At 40.1% G+C, this 18,853-nt stretch overlaps 1 protein-coding gene across 1 annotated transcript; it reads right to left on the minus strand.

The window, feature by feature from the left end:
• Window positions 1–747: 747 nt before the first annotated feature.
• Window positions 748–14,425, minus strand: LOC119723656 (endothelin-converting enzyme 1-like). The gene is made up of 14 exons (XM_038194436.1): window positions 13,987–14,425; window positions 13,422–13,622; window positions 12,177–12,305; window positions 10,159–10,308; window positions 8,934–8,984; window positions 8,335–8,484; window positions 7,338–7,549; window positions 6,185–6,407; window positions 5,349–5,525; window positions 4,237–4,340; window positions 3,584–3,694; window positions 2,973–3,159; window positions 1,823–2,058; window positions 748–881 (listed from the first exon to the last, which is right to left on the minus strand). Exons 1-14 carry the CDS (start codon window positions 14,068–14,070, stop codon window positions 782–784), a joined length of 2,115 nt encoding a protein of 704 aa, XP_038050364.1. The 5' UTR covers window positions 14,071–14,425; the 3' UTR covers window positions 748–781.
• Window positions 14,426–18,853: the final 4,428 nt, after the last annotated feature.

Below are 18,853 nucleotides of genomic sequence, written 5' to 3' on the forward strand. Positions count from 1 at the left end.
AAAATGGCAAAAAATCTTTGAACACTGGTACAAATTTCTCCTGACAGTCTGAGCATACGACTGGAAATGTTCAGTAAACACCTTGGTTCTCAGAAATATAATTATTCTAGAAATAACTTCACAGTGTGTACAGAGTTTGCACGTTGTTCCCTTCATCAGGCAAAAACCCAAACCTCATTTGGAACATTGGATGGTCTCAATTCACACCCTTTAAGGGAAAGATACAACATTTGCAAAAATACAAAAATCGAGAAAACTTGCTTTTTTTTAAAAACGGCTCCTAAATTTTCCTAATTAGTTTTTTCCGCATTTTCTTTGCAATTGATTACACACCTGTGTAGGGGTACAAGCCTTCTAGATTGATTCTCTGACATTACAATTCCCCAAAGTCTATAAATTGTTCCGATTCATCTTAAGTGGGGTCAGGGAAACAGATTACAAGAACATGATTGGTTTTCTTGGTTTTCCAAGCATCTACAAGCCCAAAACGTGAAACAAGTCAATTTAACAATATTTGCTATAACATACTGATCCTCCAAATTCATTTATTTCTGAAAATTTCAGCAAAAGCAAATGTTGTACATTCCCTTAAAATCAGGGATGATAATCTAACTAAAAGTAAAAAAACAAAAAAAAACACAAAACAATATACTTGAGAAGAAGACTAGTGTACTCCACAAGAAAACTACAAGTGCTTGTGGTACCTATTGAGTACAATAAAACTGACTTAAATGTCGACATTATAAAAAAAATATCGCTGTCAAGAGGACGCCGACAAGGCCTACCAAACTTCACATTTCTCAGCCGGGTTCATGGGAGTGTCCGCCGCACACCGGAAGGCCTCGCTGAAACCTGGCAGGTTGGACACCATCCCGATGACCCTAAAACAGAGAAAAATATACCATCAAAGCCTCATTCACCAGACGGCCGTTTCAGATTGGGTTCCCTAAATCCGTTTTATTTATCGTAAGCTATGCCAGTCTATTATTTGTTTTAATGACTTACCATATTAATATTAGTTTTTTTTACTTTATTTTTTTTTTAATTCGCCAAACCAAACCTCAGAACACATTACCCAAAGGGTGGCTCATCATCATATTCTAGGATTTTGGATATGCACAATTTGCTTCTCGTGAACTAGCACCAGAGCGAGTGTGACCGCTTATTAATGTCACCAAATGATCTTGTGGAACAGGCATGCAACTTTTCATCGGAACAGCTGATGTCAATTCCCATGTTTGCCATTAAAAATCGCGAAACACTGTACAAAGTGTCTTAGGAAGCCTTGGCATTTCGTCTTTTGTCACTTTTAAGCCAACCTCGTTCCCCATTGGTACGATCTTGCTGCGCCATGTTGTTTCCCATCATGCCTTGCGCGATCTTGAAGGAACGCGTACGCGACCATTGAGTTTAGGCTTCCTTTAAGTTGCATGCCTGTGTGAAGGAAATAAATGCTTCACAAAGCGTTTACAATATTGGAAGTGATGATGACCTCGTGGCAGTGATAACAAAACAACTGTTAAATGAGAGCTCAAAGCCTACAATTCGTCACCAGCTGATTGCGGTGTGAAGTCGCTACACCAGGCCTGCCCCAAGCTCCCGAAATAGTAAATTTTACTACAATTCGTCACTATTTCGGGAGTCCTTATAGCCAAATGTTCGTTATAGCGGTGTTCGTTGTAGCGGTGTTCGTTGTATATGAAACGTCGACAAAATGCCATGTACTTAACCATAGAGCTAGGACCCGGTCCTAGCTCTATGGTTCCTAGCTCTATGACTTAACCGACAAAGATGGGCGCCGAGTACCAGCGATCATCCTTACCTGTATCTCTCAGGGGCATGGGTGTCTGTTTGCAAGAAATTCAGTGCTGATTGCGGTGTGTAGTCGCTACACCAGGCCTGCCCCAAGCCGAGGAAGAACTCTTGGTTAGCCGTCAGATTCAGAGGCAACTCAAAGCCGTCCTCGTTGTCTCTGCGCCATTTCTGATAGGCCAGGAAGGCGATCTTAAGTCCGCCGTTGTCTGCGATGTTCTCATCAAGCGTCTTCGTGCCGTCCACCTGATCGTGTCATTAAGATAAATTTTCTTTTTAAATCATAGACCGTGGAAACATTCTAGCACAATGTGCGACTCAATCAAGTCTACGGATTGCTGAATTTTTTTAATTGCAAGTTCCGGTAGCCATCGCAAACTTAATGTTATGGTCAATGGTGGAATAGAAATTAAAACAATTTGTTATATTTGAGAAAACGCTGGAAATACAGTAGAAAGATTTGATTAAAAATATTTCAAATACTTTAAGCTTTATAAATCAATAAAACAATCAATCATCACACACATTTATTTCCTCTTTCAACTAAAGAATCATTGTCAGGTGTGATATAAAAAATTCCCCTTCAAGCTTAAAGTATCATAACGGACAAGTGCAATTAAGTACACTCAACTAAAAAAGAAAGTCTCCCCTTCCAATACTTTTTTTTGTCTATCTCAAAAAACTACTGAGCACCTCTCGCTCAAATAACGACTTATAAGTACAAAGGTTCAGTAGCAATCCAGCCATACTCTTTATTTGGCCAAAAACTTTGACAATGTGTACGAATTTATGCAAATTATGACAGATGATACCGAAAACAGTTGCACTTTTGTATTTACAAGTTGTGGTTCACCCTCACCTTGCACATATACAAAAGTGCAACTTTTTTGGTACCATTTGTCATAAATTGCATAATTTTGTACACATTATCACTGTTTTGGGCCAAACAAAGAGTATGGCTGGATTGCTACGGAATTTCTGTACTGATCAATCGTAATTTGAGCAAGATGTGCCCAGTAGTTTTGAGTTAGATAAAAAAAAGTATGAATGGGGGACTTTCGTTTTTGATGGAGTGTAAATCGAGTCAGAACTTCAAGACGAATGTTTTCTGTGTATTATAATGGTTTATTGGGTTGGACATCCGAAGTATGCATGCTTACATTCTGACCACCTATGAGGTATTGTGAGTATTGCCGGACTAGGCAGTCGGTTTTCTCATTGTATGCCGCCTTGCCCCAGAGCCAGCTCCTCAGACGCCCATATTTGTCGTACAGTCGCCCCTGGGTGTCGAAGCCATGGGTTAACTCGTGCGCCATGATGGTGCCTATCGCTCCGAAAACCATGGATCTGTAAAGGGGCAAGATACACAGCCGCGTTATACAGCGAAAGCAAACATTTGGGAGACGTTTGAAGATACACCATGTAAGGTAGAAGACAGGTGGTTTTGAGAAGAATTTGATTAACAAGCCAAGTTAGAAAATGAATATTTTTTTTTTTTTAAAATTATTTACTGACAGTCAAACCAAGGAGGAATTCCAAATAATCAGAACTCTCATGAATGATCAAAACCTAACAAAATTACCCCTACCCCTAACGAAATTACCCCATGGGGCGGGGTTGGGGTGGAATGATCCAATGCCCCGGTCAATGTGTGTGGTGGTTTATCCTTCATCTTCTGGGATTGTAGTCCTTGCATGCTCAGTGAAGGCTAAAGTGTCTTTACGTGGTTGAGTGAAATGGAATTTGAAACCAAGAGTATCGAGAGACTTACGTCGGCAGGTCAGTGCTGAAGAACGGCGGTTGCAGAATGCCCGAAGGAAACGCCAATTCGTTGCGAGAATGATCGTACGTTGCTGCCACTTTGCCCGGACTGAGGTCCCACCTTGGCGGAAAAATCACCCAAACAGTAGAACATCATTATAACGAACATGATTGGGTTCATAAACAAATTCGTTATAATGGTTGTTCGTTATAGTGATTGTGCATTACAATATAATTATTTGGCTATAACGAACATCCCCTTTAGATCCCGAAATAGTAAATTTTTAATGAAAAGTTGACAAAATGCCATGTACTCAACCAACAAAGAAACAGCCTTATTTGTTTCATGTTTGCCTGTACCCCAGCATGTTTAATATCGTGGTTACATCACTGTTTTAATTCAGATGACTTCACTATTTTTCTCGTGAATATAAAAATCGGTATTAGCCTAGGACCACATACGACTGAGAGCACCATTAGATATTATCGGTACAGTTTAAAGACAAGTTCTTAGAAAACATAGATAAATGGCACAAAAACTCGCAATAGCACGAGCATTTGATGACACACTTCAGAGTTTTGTTTCAATAATACTGAGCATTCGTTGGTATTCAGTACCAAAGCCTGGGCAAATAAAGTTGTCAGAAACGATGCAATAATTACTTGGTCTTGTCCACTGGAGCGTCGACAATCTTTAAGGAATTCTTGTACAAATAGGTCTTGTAGTTGACATGATTCTGGAGCGCACTGTCACTGACAACGTCAAACTGTAAAACAATCAACACAATGACACCTTACAAACGGCTGTTTCTCCATCGAACATCATGACAATATTTGTTTTGGTAGGGGCGTATCCCTCCACTTGTTGATAAAGGCATGGGTTAGTAGGATCCCTTTCCCCTTTGGGCCAAATTGCTGATCACAAAGTAAAACGGCCACACAAAATCAGTAAATGTATTGTGTAAAGCGTGATTTTACAAGAACAAGAGCACAAACAAACTAGGCCTGTGGTAACTTTGAATGATGTTTGACAAGGTTTAATGGCAAAAGTGCCAGAGAGAAAAATCGTTCACAAAGTTTAGGGGATTTTGGGTGTGGAACAAGAAGAAGAAAGAAAAAACAAATCAGAACAAAAACAAAGGCTTTTCTGCAACTGTGAGGAAAAGCCAAAAATCAAATTAATATTAAAATCCTCAATACACAGCTATAAATTGTCATCTGGAGCGCTCCTAATATGTTCCTTTTTTCGACATGTGATGACTTAAAGGACCCACGAGATGAATTTTTCTTTCGAACACATTTGTGCAATTTTCTATTTCTCTAAAATGTATGAAAACTATTTGCCATTCCTTTTTTGGTTGATTTTAATGAAAAGTGCAAGTCTTTAAACATTAAAAATTGTCCATACTTTTCCGGACAACTGAGGGCACTGTTGCTGTTATGTGTTTTTCAGGAAGACGCTGCCAAGTACTGACACAACGAATCACCAAAGAAAATAAAATTCCTAACAGCAAAATCCAAACTTCTGGCAATTTTTTGGTGCTAAATTTAATATGGCTGTAACATTGATGTTTCTGCCTGAAATGACATCACACTTTTGCTCATGAATATGGAAATTATCATGAGCATAAAAACCAAAAAGGCCTCGAAAATTGCAAAACGAGAAGCGACAAATAAGCCGAATGAGACACAATTGCATTTCAATGATTGTATTAAACAGTTTTACATCGCATGGGCCCTTTAATAAAAGAATGAGACAAGTCTCCCTTACTAACCCCTTCATATAGTGCATCCAAGAGAGCTGGATCCAGGATAAAGTCTGGGAAACCAATCTTGGTCGTCATGGCTTGGACCTTTTCTTTTGACAGGGACTTAGCCTTGCTATCCATCCAACTGACTTGTGGGAGATTTTCCACGAAAGTGTCTCTGATGTACTGCAGAATTTCCTCTGTCTGTGTTCGTGTACAACAAGCAGAGAAACCGAGAGTTAATAATTCATGTTATTCTTCTTTAAGCGCACACAACGGATGTTTTGAGTCTCGTAGATGATAGCTAGTGCGCCACTTAAGTTACCAATAAGAGGCTAGTTACGAAGGGAGTATTGACAAACACAACAAAAATCCCTCGACATCACAACCGTACTCTTTTTGCTTGGTTTAATTTTTGCTTGTCACGTGCCAATGAAATGTATTTGTGAATGTTGATGAGATGCTTATTGTACTGATGAGTCCATATGAACTTGTCCCAAATATCTGTGTGCATTTTATGTCTTACACGTAAACAATGCATAACAGGTGGATGACGTCAATAAGGCCTATATCTTTGCAGGATGAAAATCCTGGTGAGACGGCGCTTCTGGGTTCCAATAGTTCATTGTTCGTGTTTTCATTGTTCATTGATTTCCCACAGTGTCACATATTTTAATTATAGTAATCAATACAAAAGGTACTTTATCAACAAAATGGTGAAACTGTACAGAAGAAGCAGAGCTTGTCATCGAATGCCCCTTATACAATTTTAAAGTTGCTTTTAATACAGAAAAACACCAATAGACAAGGACACTACACGAACTTTACATGTTCAAAAGTCCAAGGAGGTAAACGCCACCAACCTTACGCTTTGCCTCTTCGGAGGATTTCTGCTCCACGAACAGGGCTCCTGTCACCATGCCGAAGTTGCGGTCTGTTTCTTGAATGCACTGCTCAAGCAGCGTCGGCCGCTCGGTGGCGCCCGTCAAGACCCTCACGAATTCTAACTCGGCGTCCCGGAAAGGCTTCGTTAAGTACTTGAGGAACTTCCGAGTCATGGACAGCAAGCTGTAATCCTCCAGGACCCTACAAAAGTACAGAGAGCATCCCGGAGATTTCTCATGAGTACATTTCAATAGACCTAAGACATAATGACGTGACGCTTTGTTTAGATGAGAACTTTCCTATGGGAGCCAGGTGTGAATGCCGGTGTAGCATGAATTTAGGTTTTATGAAATACGGACTCATTGGTGGTATTGCGCATGCTCATGTATAGATAATTAGGAGAGGGACCGGTCACGTGAGAGGGTTTAACCAATAAAAGGGAAAAAGAGTCCGATTTTCATATGACACCAGTCAATCGTCCCCACCTGGCTCCCATAGGGAAAAGCGCACATGTAAACAAAGCGTGACGTCATCATGTCTTAGGTCTGAGCGCCCCCTGTCGTTTTTCACCGCAGGCCCCTTCTAAAAGCCATCTCACTTTGTGCTCTTTTAGCTCTTCGAAATGACACCCAAGATCTACAAAAAAAAATGTAATCCACGAACAAATACACCCGGGGCGAGGTTAAGGCCGGTGTAGCAGAAATTTAGGGACGTTGAAATACGGACTCATTGGTAGTATATATTGCGCATGCTTTAATGAAGATAATTTGGAGAGTGACTAGTTACATGACAGTTAAAGGAGTCCTGTTTTTTTCACAGAGTCCGATTTCATATGACACCGGTTCAAGCGAATGCGAGTTGTGAAGAAAATTTGACAACTTACACTAAACTTTTCATTTTTCACAAGGGCGATGGGCTGCATGACCAATTTTAGGGATGATCATTGTTGGATGGAATTTTCCCCAAAAGTCGTTGAATTGTCCCGAAATAATTGAGAAATAATTAAATAAGCTTTAATTTGATAGGTGTCTCAAAAACCTTGGAGAGTTGTATTTTGAAGTAATTTTTGGACGTGCGCGTAAGCACCGAGGTCTATGGGAGTCCACTAGTCTAGTCTGCAACAATGCGTACCTTGCTGGAGTGTCTCTGATGAGATTGTTCAGCTTCCTGAAGTAGGCCGGGGTATAGACGACCGCTTCTCGATCGCCGCCTAAATCTCTGCCGAAAACCTCTGTTATGTACCCGAGCAGGTCGAAATCCGGCATCATGTCCGCTAACTGCTGCAAGGTCATCTTGTTGTAGATTGACTCGCTATCTTGGAGTTTGGCGGACGGGACGTAAATCTACAATTTGGGATGGTTTAAAACACTTTAGTTTGAAGTACGAGTCTGATTTAGTTGTATAGGCACTTAGCAGACAGGGACGTGTTATAGGTGAATACTGAAGTGATGTCATGATGACGTCATTACAAGTCATGTGGCGTCACATTAAAGGGACCTTTACGTCGCATTTGGTTGTAACTTTAACATGAACCTGTTCCAGGATGTGTTGATAATTCAAGTCGCATCATCATGACGTCATTATCTACCACAGAGTCATTTCAAACAGCCTAAACAGCTGGTGTTTACCCACAAACACGTTCTGTTTTATCTTTGTATTGTAGATTTTCTTGCACTGTAAAACTTTGTGTTTAACTTTTGAACACATTATAACCGAGTTTTTTGGGCAACAAAATAAACATTGTGATACGTTTAAGACCGGGAGGGACACAGTAAAGGCCTAAGCTCCATTTCGAGTTGGATTCATTGTGAATTTATCCGAGAACCAAAAAAAAAAAAAAATCAGCCGGTTGAAATTTGCAATTTAATTTGTATTACCAGCAGGTGCAATACTTTGACGTTGCGAATCTCTGGTGGATGTTCAACGGGAAGAAATGTTTAGCTATGGTCAAAGTGGTCTGTAGGCAATTGTGTGGTCACAGTTTCACTTCTCTCAAACTGATCGGACGGCGCTCATAGAAAATTCAACCATACTTGTCACGCCCCATGCAGATGGCGTAACGTGCACTGGTTGCCTTGAGAATTTCATTTCCTTGGGGGAAAAATCGAAGCATTTTGTTCCTCCTCACCTTGCTCATTTCCCCCTCGAACTCAACAATGCCGTCCATTCTCGATCTTGCTTCGGCCTCTGACTGATCCGGCTCCATGCCTGCGCTCGATTCAAGAAGCAAGGTCAGAATAGTTACGCCTTGTTCAGTGAAGGCGTCTAGCCGACTAGTCTGAGAAAAGTTCAGAAATCAAAGTATGAGAGTCATTATGTAGGAAGTAAAAAACAAAATGCGAACTCATATGTATTTTCTTGGTTACATGACTTGTGTACCGACTTTAATTGGTGCCCATTGGCCTTTTTATTCAGAGTCCAATGAGAGCTGTGTGGGTACCAGCGAAGATGGCGACTGTATATTTTTGAAAATTGCATCTACGCTTGGTTCCGCTAGTGCACTGTATTGCGAATCGCTAATTTAAAACAAAGTGGACATCTAAAATAAATCCACAGGCTACTGACGATATCAAATTGGCACTGCAACCGAGGGCTTGTGTGCTGTCTTTTCTTGAGACGAGAAGATAAAAAAGAAGGTACTGAATGTCCTAAAATGGCGTAGTCCCGAGTAACTCGGTTTCAATTCCAATTTGAAATTCGTCTCTTACGTTCGGCTATTAAACTTACATCGCCTTCATAGAAGCTAGGGTGGTACAAATTAAGGCCAAACTGCTGGAACTAGAGAGACAGATAAAAAAGAGAGAAAATACCAAGATTTATTAACCCTAACCAAGCTCGATTCAACACGATTCGGCATCCTTGAGGAGTAGGGACAATATAAGGAAAGAACTCGAAATACATTATACATGTTTATAAAAGTTTGAAATCGCCTGCCGTAAAACAGTGCAGTCAGTATTCAGACAGATGAGCCTTTTCGGGATATGATTGACACAATAGAGGGCGCTATCCACTCCAAATAGCGCCCTCCTATCGTGTCTACCATATCTCGCAAAAGCCGATTGGTTGTTTGACTGGACGTTATTATTTGTTCAAGTACAATGTATAGTCAATTACCATAATTCGCATGGGTCAGTTGGGAAAATTCAGTACTGGGGGAAGATAAAAATGTAAATTTTCTGACTTGAACCTGCAACTTGCAGCTAGAAGCAAGTTCGGGCAAGTATCACTAGTCGACTAGTGGTTGATTTTTGACGTAACTTACGCCCGCGCACTAATAGCAACTTGCGAACGTCTCTAGTCAAACGCTGGTCAAAATGTCATCGCAAAACTTCCGTCTGGATCCTGGCTCCCTGCTGTACGGTATGAATGCGCGCGGCTATTGGTAACCAGCGATGCAACCAAGCCCATAGGCTGGTTCCAAATAGTCGAATAGCGTAGTCAACCATCGTCGACTAGACAGAGTTCGGGCCAACATAGGCCAAGTTCGCGCAAGGACTATAGTTGACCAATGGTTAACTAACGTTTGCCCGAACTCTGTCTAGTCGACGATGGTTGACTACGCTAGTCGACTATTTGGAACCAGCCTACTGGGGTTGGTTGCTTTGCTGGTAACCAATAGCCGCGCGCATTCATAACGCTAGCAGAGAGCCAGGATCCAGAAGTTTTGCGATGACATTTTGACCAGCGTTTGACTAGAGACGTTCGCGTTGCTACCAGTGCGCAGGCGTAAGATACGTAACAAATCAACCACTAGTCGACTAATGGTCCTTGCCCGAACTTGGCCTAAGATAGTCCAACTATGGTTAACCATTGGTCAACAATAGTTCTTCGCGGACTTGGCTTAGCATTGTGACTCTACCGGCCTAGCATGCAGGCCACAGTGATCACGCGACATGTATGTTGCATAGCTTTACTACTAGCCTAGTAAAAAAAAAAGGCCGACTGGACTCACGTGGAATACATTCACACTGGAGTTTTTGTCGTCAGGTCCGACGTTCATTGCAAAGAGCAGCTGTATACCAAGCTGATAGATCTTGGCCAGGTAACTGACAGGTGGAGTAGGCACGGAGGAGTCGTCCAGCAAGCCCACGGAGTGTACGAGCTGAGATGGATAAACATATACGGACATAAACAATGAGAATTTGAACATTAATTAAAAAATAATCAGAAATTTGAGGCTTTTGTTTTGAAGTTACCAATTAAGTGTTGGGTACCAGTTTTGAACTAGACGCAAGCAGGCGTTTTGAGTGCATTCGACTGAGTATATTTAAATAAAGAAAAATAACAAGGTACCGAGCCCTGAACCAGATGAGTGCATGCCTTGTGTATGCCGGGAACCCTAGATGAAATCACCCTGTTTGCAATCGATTGCAATTGGAGTTTTTTTCAAGTCGGCGGGGTTAATAAATGTTGGTCGTGATCATAAACGGATTGAAATAACAGCCAAATGTCTTGGGATTACTTCCGACTCTGTTTTTTTTTCTTTCTTCTGAAAGTGAAAATAAGTTAACTCAAACATGGAGGTAGAATCCATGCAAGCAGAATTAGCTCAAACCTTACATTTGACGTGCGTCTTGAACACCGACAGTTAGGTTGAAATCTCCCCTACCCCCTGATTTTTGAAAGTACACTGGTCTGCAGCAACCCCACGGCGCGACCGGGATTAACCTGGATGTCAACCTAATCGCTTTAAAATTAAAACGGATTCGCAGGTGTTCTAATCAACCTGATGTGTTGCCCATGTGCACAGGATTCACCTTTGATATGCAATAAACCCTGTTGAATTCAAGGACAACTGTAAATTATATTAGAGAGAAAAAATCTGAACGTCCAGGTACCCAAGAACTATAAATATTATTGGAAATACTGAATTGAGGTTCAAATGGCACTGCAAATCATTCTTGGTGCAGGGCCAATACATAATTATATCTAGACAGTTCCAAAAGCGCGTACCCGCGGCTTGTCTAGACTATTCCGCTGCATTTCCCCCCATGTATCCAAGGCCTATATATATTCGGTGCCATATTACCATCACGTGGAGGTAGAGGTTATGTTTCTATCAGTTTTGTTGGTTGGTTGGCTTGTCTGTTAACAAAATAACTCAAAAAGTTATTGACTGTTTTGCAGTGAAATTCTTTTTAGGAGTGGTCCTTGGTACAGGTACAAATCTATTAGATTTTGAAAGTGATCCATGATTTTGTTTTTAAGGATTCTTACCATTAATACGAGTAATTTCTTTGGGGTGTACTGACAACATGGCAGGGAATTGTTTAGCCTTGGCGGAGTTTTTTTTTTTTTTAGCTCTCCGAGTGGTTTCTAGTTTTGCATTTTCTTTGTTAAACTGAGATGATTTTTGAATGTGTTGAAGAAAACCAGTCATGGCCCTCCGTCCAGTTTATAGGGGTTTGAACCTCGTCTATTGTACGATGTATACACTAAGTGACAAGAGATAAAGTGCAAGAATTAAGAGCTGGATTGGGTTCCATTTCGCCATATTTTGGCCAACGTGGTTCATTCCTCTTACTGAACATGCGCTAGGCCTATGCAACACGCATTTTGTGCACTGTGAACAAGAGATTGAGGAAAACAATGCTACAAACCCTTCAACGGGTCTCATTAAGCAACATACAATATGTCCCAAAAAAGTGTCCGTCTGACCAGTTTTAAAATAACTACAAAACCATAAAGTCAATTTTTTGATTTTTTGATTGTGCAGATACTCCTTATATCCTTGGCCTAAACCCCATGAGTTTCATTTAATTTCAGTCACGCATCACTGCACAATGTTCAATTGATCGCAACAACATTTTTGGACACGTGACCAAATTCCTTACGTTAATCATTATGTTATGTTAGCTGTGCTGTGAAAAAGGCTGATGTGGTTTGGGACTGTTTTGTGCGGACACTTTTTGGGGACATACTGTATAGTGTTTCCATGAATCATACGTCAAATTGTCATCGACATCTTACTTCCAAAAAATTATCAATGCCCCTCTCCACCTCGAACGTCTGATTCATGCATGTCTTGAAAAACGTCTTAGCCTTGACTAAAGCTTCACTTCGAACTCCTCTGTACTCGTTTCCATCCGCTTCAAGGAGCTGTATCGAAATGGACAAAAACAGAAATAATAACAAAGAATTAATGATAATTTCGCTCTGTAATAACAGTCGGATGTATGCAGGAAACACAGTCGTCGCACAGCATTGTGGGTCAAAGGTTCAACAAAATCTAGTATGATATAGAGCTCAAACAATTAGGGCACTCAGCCGCCCCGGCCCGCCGCCCTATCAATTTGTTCAGTTTTAGAGTGCGCTCCTTTTCAATGCACAACTGCCCAAAACATCCCCATTGGAACGATCTGTGGAATCAGCAGGGTATATTCAGTTTTTACGCCATTTCTATTACAAACGCGATACACATTTTCGTCCTTAATCGAGTATTACGAAGAATATATAATATGCTTTCGATAAATGTGAATTTTATTAGAAAAAAGTCGATTAAACTCCGCCATTATATTGATAAACTTCACAACAATTTTGATCGAGTTTGTGTGTGGAATTGCTCGGGCTTTTTTCGCTTAGTTTCTGTTATACTGACTATCTTCAACTCGCCATAATTTTCGCTAGCGTCTTCCTTTAACTTTGTTAATCACACAGTAGACTTCTCAGTAGTGATTCATAAGCTAACTGTCAATGCAATGTAAAATTCATCGTGATTGGCCATTTTTATCCCCGTCCAAAATGAGAAAAAGAATTTCCATCCAATAAAGTAAGCTCTTTGCTGCCACATACACACACTCACATTTTCGGTCGAGACTTAGCATTAACTGGGGACGTTCCAATTTACAGTGGGGTGAAAGCTTGCTGTTTGTAAATCGTGGTGGCGGTACAACTCAGTCCTTTTGCAGCTATACGCAGTATTTTCACTAATAACTCGGGTATGATTTCAAAAATAGACGTCTTGAAATTCTCAGTATGGGTGGATCGATAAAATCAAGCATGACCTTCAAATAGTGTTTGCACCACACAGCTGTTTCCTTGCTGGACTTGGCCCTGGATCAAGGCCAAAGATAGAGGAGTGTTCTTGCTGTGGTAGGGATTGATATTATAGGATGGTGATTTCAATATCAATACGAATTAAACAAACTAAAAGTTAAATCCGCTGGATTTGTCACTACTAGTACTAGGTTACTTCTCAAGACCTGAAGACTGTACCTTCTGCACAACTTTTCGGTTTTGACGCTGAGTTACTTTAAAAGGCGTGTTTCGTGACTCGCTGTCCGGCCGCATCGTGACTTCGGCGAAGTTACCGCACGCGTACTGGTAGAAATCCTGGCAGGGGTCCGCGTCCAGATCCATGACGCGCAAGACGTCGCCGGTAGTCCGGATGCATTGCGGCTCCAGGCAAAGTGGCTTCTGATTGATTAAAAAACAATTTGATACGGGACTTGACAGAGGTGGATACGTAAATCAGACGGGTTGGCTGATTTTTTTTATTAAACCAAGCTTACAACAGGACACTTAGCCACATGAAAACGGCATTTTGAAGACCACAATTTTCGCAGAAAAAATCACGAAACAAAAAGAGGGCCGGGCTTCAGTCTCCTGCTTGATTTGATAATATCCTTGTTAGCGTTCGAACGATATTGGGACGACAGAGAAGTTTCAGCCATACCAGTCGTTTCTTTTTCGGATTATGATTTTGGGAAAAAGTCTTTAAAACTCCCCCCCCCAAAAAAATGAAAATATGATCAGGAATATGTGGATATAGGTTACTTACTCCATTTGGTCCATTGCAAGTGTTGCCGTTTGCCATCCCAACCAGAATCAGAATGAAAAGGTTGCTTACGGTAAAGTACCCCATTTTTACCAAGCAGTCAGCCGCACCTTCCACCGTCACGTCCACAGTCTCGAAACGGAGTGCCGGGAGTCGGAACGTGCGTTTTGGTCCAATTTCACGAGGCTGCCCAGCTCGATAAAAAATGTTAAGCTCTAAGCATTTAGCTAGTCAAAAACAGGTAACCAGACCACGTGTTTAACGTTATGCGTCATCGCCTTTGGCTGGTTCACATCTTTTTAATGCTAAGTGAATTTGCTGAGAAATGATTTTATGCTAGTAGCTGCCCCGGACAGGGTCAAGGTACTGAGATACTGCCACGTGTTGCCTGAGCGTGTGGGCTACGGTTCGGACGTCTCGATGAGTTTACCATTCACGCTGGCGGGACCGGTACCGGGCCCGAAGGTTGCACGCAATGTGGGCGTTGATGGCCCACAAAAGTTGAACTTACGGAATGGATCGACTGGAGCAAGACGTTTAGTAAAATCTATAGGTATAGTATTTGGTTCCAGCGTTTTTATCTTTTTCCTCGATATGAAAATAGTTGTGTCTCTTTAATTAATCGAGTTAATGTCCCTTCTCCAGCCTCATCCTATGCCAATCTTCATCAAGTGAGTTAATAGGACAAGAGATTATGTACATAGGTATATAATTAGCAACACTTTTTTTTTGTTTAACTCATTTTTTTGTGAAGTTCCATGCACTTTTTATTGTCCGAATGCACCTGCTCCCAGGGGTTGGGGGGGGGGGGGGTGCTCTCTCTATGGTCAGTGATGCCGGGATGGTCAATTATTCAGACAAGTAATGAAATAGAAGTAGGCCTATGGACATTCACGGGATGATGCCGTCTGCACCTTTAATGACTGAAGTTGTCGGTCCCCATCGCCAATTTGCTGGAGCAAACCCGGCACGTATAACCTCGGGTTTTAAAGGGAATGATTTATGCAGACAAAAGGTCGTCTAGGCGACTCGTTATAATGTCACCACTTAAGAACGGCGCTTTGAAATATAGCTTTCCATATATAATTGTACGCGCTTGATTTACATGCATTTTTGTTCATTCTAACAGATATCACTATATATATGTTTATAGATATATATAGAACGAACAAACACCTGTCACAGAATGATGGATTTGGAGGAAAGTACAAGTGCGCCAATCTTACAAAGGTTAAATAAAGATACATCTCTTGAATGTTGATGATCTCCGACGGATTAAAACTATAGAAAATAATGTTGTGAAAAAGAGGCGGCGTGTGTGAGTTCTGAGATCATCACAAGTTTGTGTGTGGAGTATGCGTGAAACTGACGTTCCGTTCCCTCCCCGGCCGAACGTGACCTAATAGAAATAGTGTTTGATCTACCCATCCAAGGACGTCGACAGAGGGGGTGTGAGGGATTTGTCGCCGGGCAAATTTTCAACGATCGGCACAGAGGCCGCAATAAACAGCGCCCCCTTCGGTAGATGACGTTTAACCCTCTTGTTTTTGAATCAGAGGTTTTTGGTAAAAGAATTTCAGGATGACAAGTTCTTGCTAATTGCATTCTCAAGTTTTATTTTTGTGGTTCTTACACATGATCGTATCTGCACATTGTCGATTATTAGCAAAGGGGCTATTTTCAGTCACTTTTCATTTATGTTACACATACATCTGTTTGTTATTCCTATACACAAAGCGACCTGCGAACACCGAATGAATATAAAAACAATGAATAAATTAGTGACTAAATTACAATAAAAGACAACTATCAATCACGTGGCACTCGATCTACAAATCATTATGTTTGTACAACCTTCGTACTGACATACATTATTTGATTAACATAATGTGGTCAATACAGAAATAAGATATGATCAAAGACACATTACACAATAAATTAATACAATTATAAATAATAAATGGCCTCTCATCTCCTCTTACAGCCGTCCTTTCCACGCCATTATCGTTAAGAGTATGAATTAAATAATTATTTATCATATGACTTGAGTCCCACAAGTCATCATTGACCATTTCACGCAATTAAAATTAAACACACATTTTGTGCTCATTGGAATCTAATTGATTCTCGCAGAGAAAGTATACCCGTTGATGATCAGTTACAAAACGTTTACTTCGACTTATCACACAGATAATAATGCGTTCCTTTTCGTAAAATGATCTCGTAATATAGTAACAAAATTTCCTTGTGTAATAATAAAATAATCATAAAAAACGGCCTCCCATCTCCCCTTACAGCCGTCCTTTCCACACCATCGTCAATTACAACGAAGTTGCTGTTACTCAATTACACATTTCACTTTGTTATGTGACTTTAATAAACGATACATTTTACTCAAATCGGTCGATCAATACTAATATTTACACAGCACACGAATATTACACAGCGTGCAAATATTACACACCATCCGAATAATTATTACACAACATGCGAATATTACACACATCCGAATATTACATAAATGCAATAGAATTTTACACATTATGCGAATATTACACATGTGCCGCGAAGTCCAATTGATAACACAATACAAATATTTACACGTTACCATTTTTTGTTACAAAACCCTTTCATTTGAATATGTACCTGTCCTCATACAATTTTGCCATAATCAACGATAGTCAATATTCGACATTGAAATAAAACCTATGTAGATCAACATAAAATCAGTTATCTGTACCCATTTATTAAAAAAAAAAAAAAAAGCAAGAAAGTGAAAACGGCCCCCATTTCCCCTTACAGCCGTCCTCTCCACGTCACAACAATCGCAAATGAAATCACATCATTACTATAAATCAACAACATAATACACGAAGTCACGTGACGTTTGGTGAACCTCCGTACTAAACCATTTGATATTCAGAATATATTCCTGAATTACAGTTTATTATTTTAGTTTTATTACCTTCTGTGCTATTTCACTCGTTACTAAACTGTTCGATATTTCTTTCGACACAGAAACATTTGATATCTGGGATATATTCCTCAATAATTACCAATTTGTCTAACCACTGGAAAAAACCGTCCGTGTTTCGTTAAATACCATTAACCTTTTGGTGTAAAACAAACTCCTTTAGTCCCTAAACATCGATTATCGACGAGGCCTAGGTCTCAGGGATCAATTAACGATAACTTTACTCGTAGCGATCGATAATCCATATTTACATGTATTTTTAATAATATGCGTAACTATTTCTTTTGTAACTCAACCATTTCATTTGAACATGTACCTGTCTTCATACTGGAAAACCTTAGTTTACTTGTATCGATCGAAGAATACGACAATTAACAAGTGTTATCACTGTGCGTCCCCTTTTCTTTTCCTAGACAACCCTATCATTTCAACATGCACCTGTCTTCAATACCATATTTCAAAGTGAACGATAGTCCATTTTCCCACATTTGAAATAAAATCTGAATATTGATATTAATGCCCGTTTACCTTATATAAAAGAATAAATAATAAACGGCCTCCCATCTCCCCTTACAGCCGTCCTCTCCACACCATAATACCAATAATTACACACATTTAGAGATTACATACATGCATGCGTATTTCATATATGCATGTTAATTTGTTAAATATTGCATGTTCAAACATATGGGAATTTTACACAAACATATGGGAATTTTACACACGAAGCGGTAGCTTCGAACACTGAAACATTTGATATCAGGGATCTCTCCCTCAAAATCGACATCATCAACTACTGTAAAACCCTCGTACTATCTCACTCGTTACTCAACCATACGATATTTTCGAACGACAATAATACATTTTCATATCCGGCATATTTTCTCAAACATTTTCTATCATGACAACTGTAAAACCTTTGTACTCTCTCGATCGTCGCCCAACCATTCGATACTTTAGAACGACACTAAAATATTTGATATTCGGGATATTTCCTCACAAATGGATATCGTGAAACAACGGTAAAACCTTTATACTATCTCGCTCGTTGATCAACCATTCGATATTTTTGAACGACACTGAAGTAAAACCAATGCCGATCAACAACATATAACCATTTGATCGAAAACAACAATGAATACATAAAAACGGCCTCCCATCTCCCCTTACAGCCGTCCTAACCACACCATATACCAATAAAATTACCCACATTTAGAGATTACATACATGAATGCCTATTACATACACGCATGTTAAATATTGCATATGCAAACATATGGGAATTTTACACAAACATAGGGGAACTTTACACACGAAGCGGTAGCTTCGAACGACACTGAAACGTTTGATATCCGCGATCTATTCCTCAAAGTCGACATTGTCGAACTCCTGTTAAACCTTCGTACTATCTCGCTCGTTGCTCCACCATACGATATTTTCGAACGATAATCCAACATTTTCTTATCCGGGGTATGTTCTCAAACATATGCTATTTTTGAACGACACTGAAATAAAACCCAATGCCGATCAACAACATATAAGTTATGAAAACCATTTGATCGAAAATAACAATGAATAAATAAAAACGGCCTCCCACCTCCCCTTACAGCCGTCCTCTTCACACCATATACCAATAGAGTTATACACCGTTAGGGATTACATACATGCATGCGTATTTCATATAACGCATGTTAACCATTAAATGTACAAACATATGCGAATTGTACACACCATGTGAATATTACACGAATCAGTAGCTTCGAACGACACTGAAACATTTCATATCCGGGATCTATACCTCAAAATCGACATTGTCGATCACCTGTTAAACCTTCGTACTATCTCGCTCGTTGCTCCACCATACGATATTTTCGAACGATAATCCAACATTTTCTT

Source organism: Patiria miniata, unplaced genomic scaffold (assembly GCF_015706575.1).
Source record: "Patiria miniata isolate m_02_andy unplaced genomic scaffold, ASM1570657v1 HiC_scaffold_17, whole genome shotgun sequence".
Taxonomy (NCBI): Eukaryota; Metazoa; Echinodermata; class Asteroidea; order Valvatida; family Asterinidae; genus Patiria; species Patiria miniata.

Excerpts from the sequence above, each read along its gene's own strand:
- LOC119723656 (XM_038194436.1), bottom strand. The coding sequence starts at position 14,070 with ATGGGGTACTTTACCGTAAGCAACCTTTTCATTCTGATTCTGGTTGGG. Across the intron at positions 13,623-13,986 it reads CTTGCAATGGACCAAATGGA|AAGCCACTTTGCCTGGAGCC; the intron begins GTAAGTAACCTA and ends TTAATCAATCAG. Across the intron at positions 5,526-6,184 it reads CCGAAGAGGCAAAGCGTAAG|ACAGAGGAAATTCTGCAGTA; the intron begins GTTGGTGGCGTT and ends ACACGAACACAG.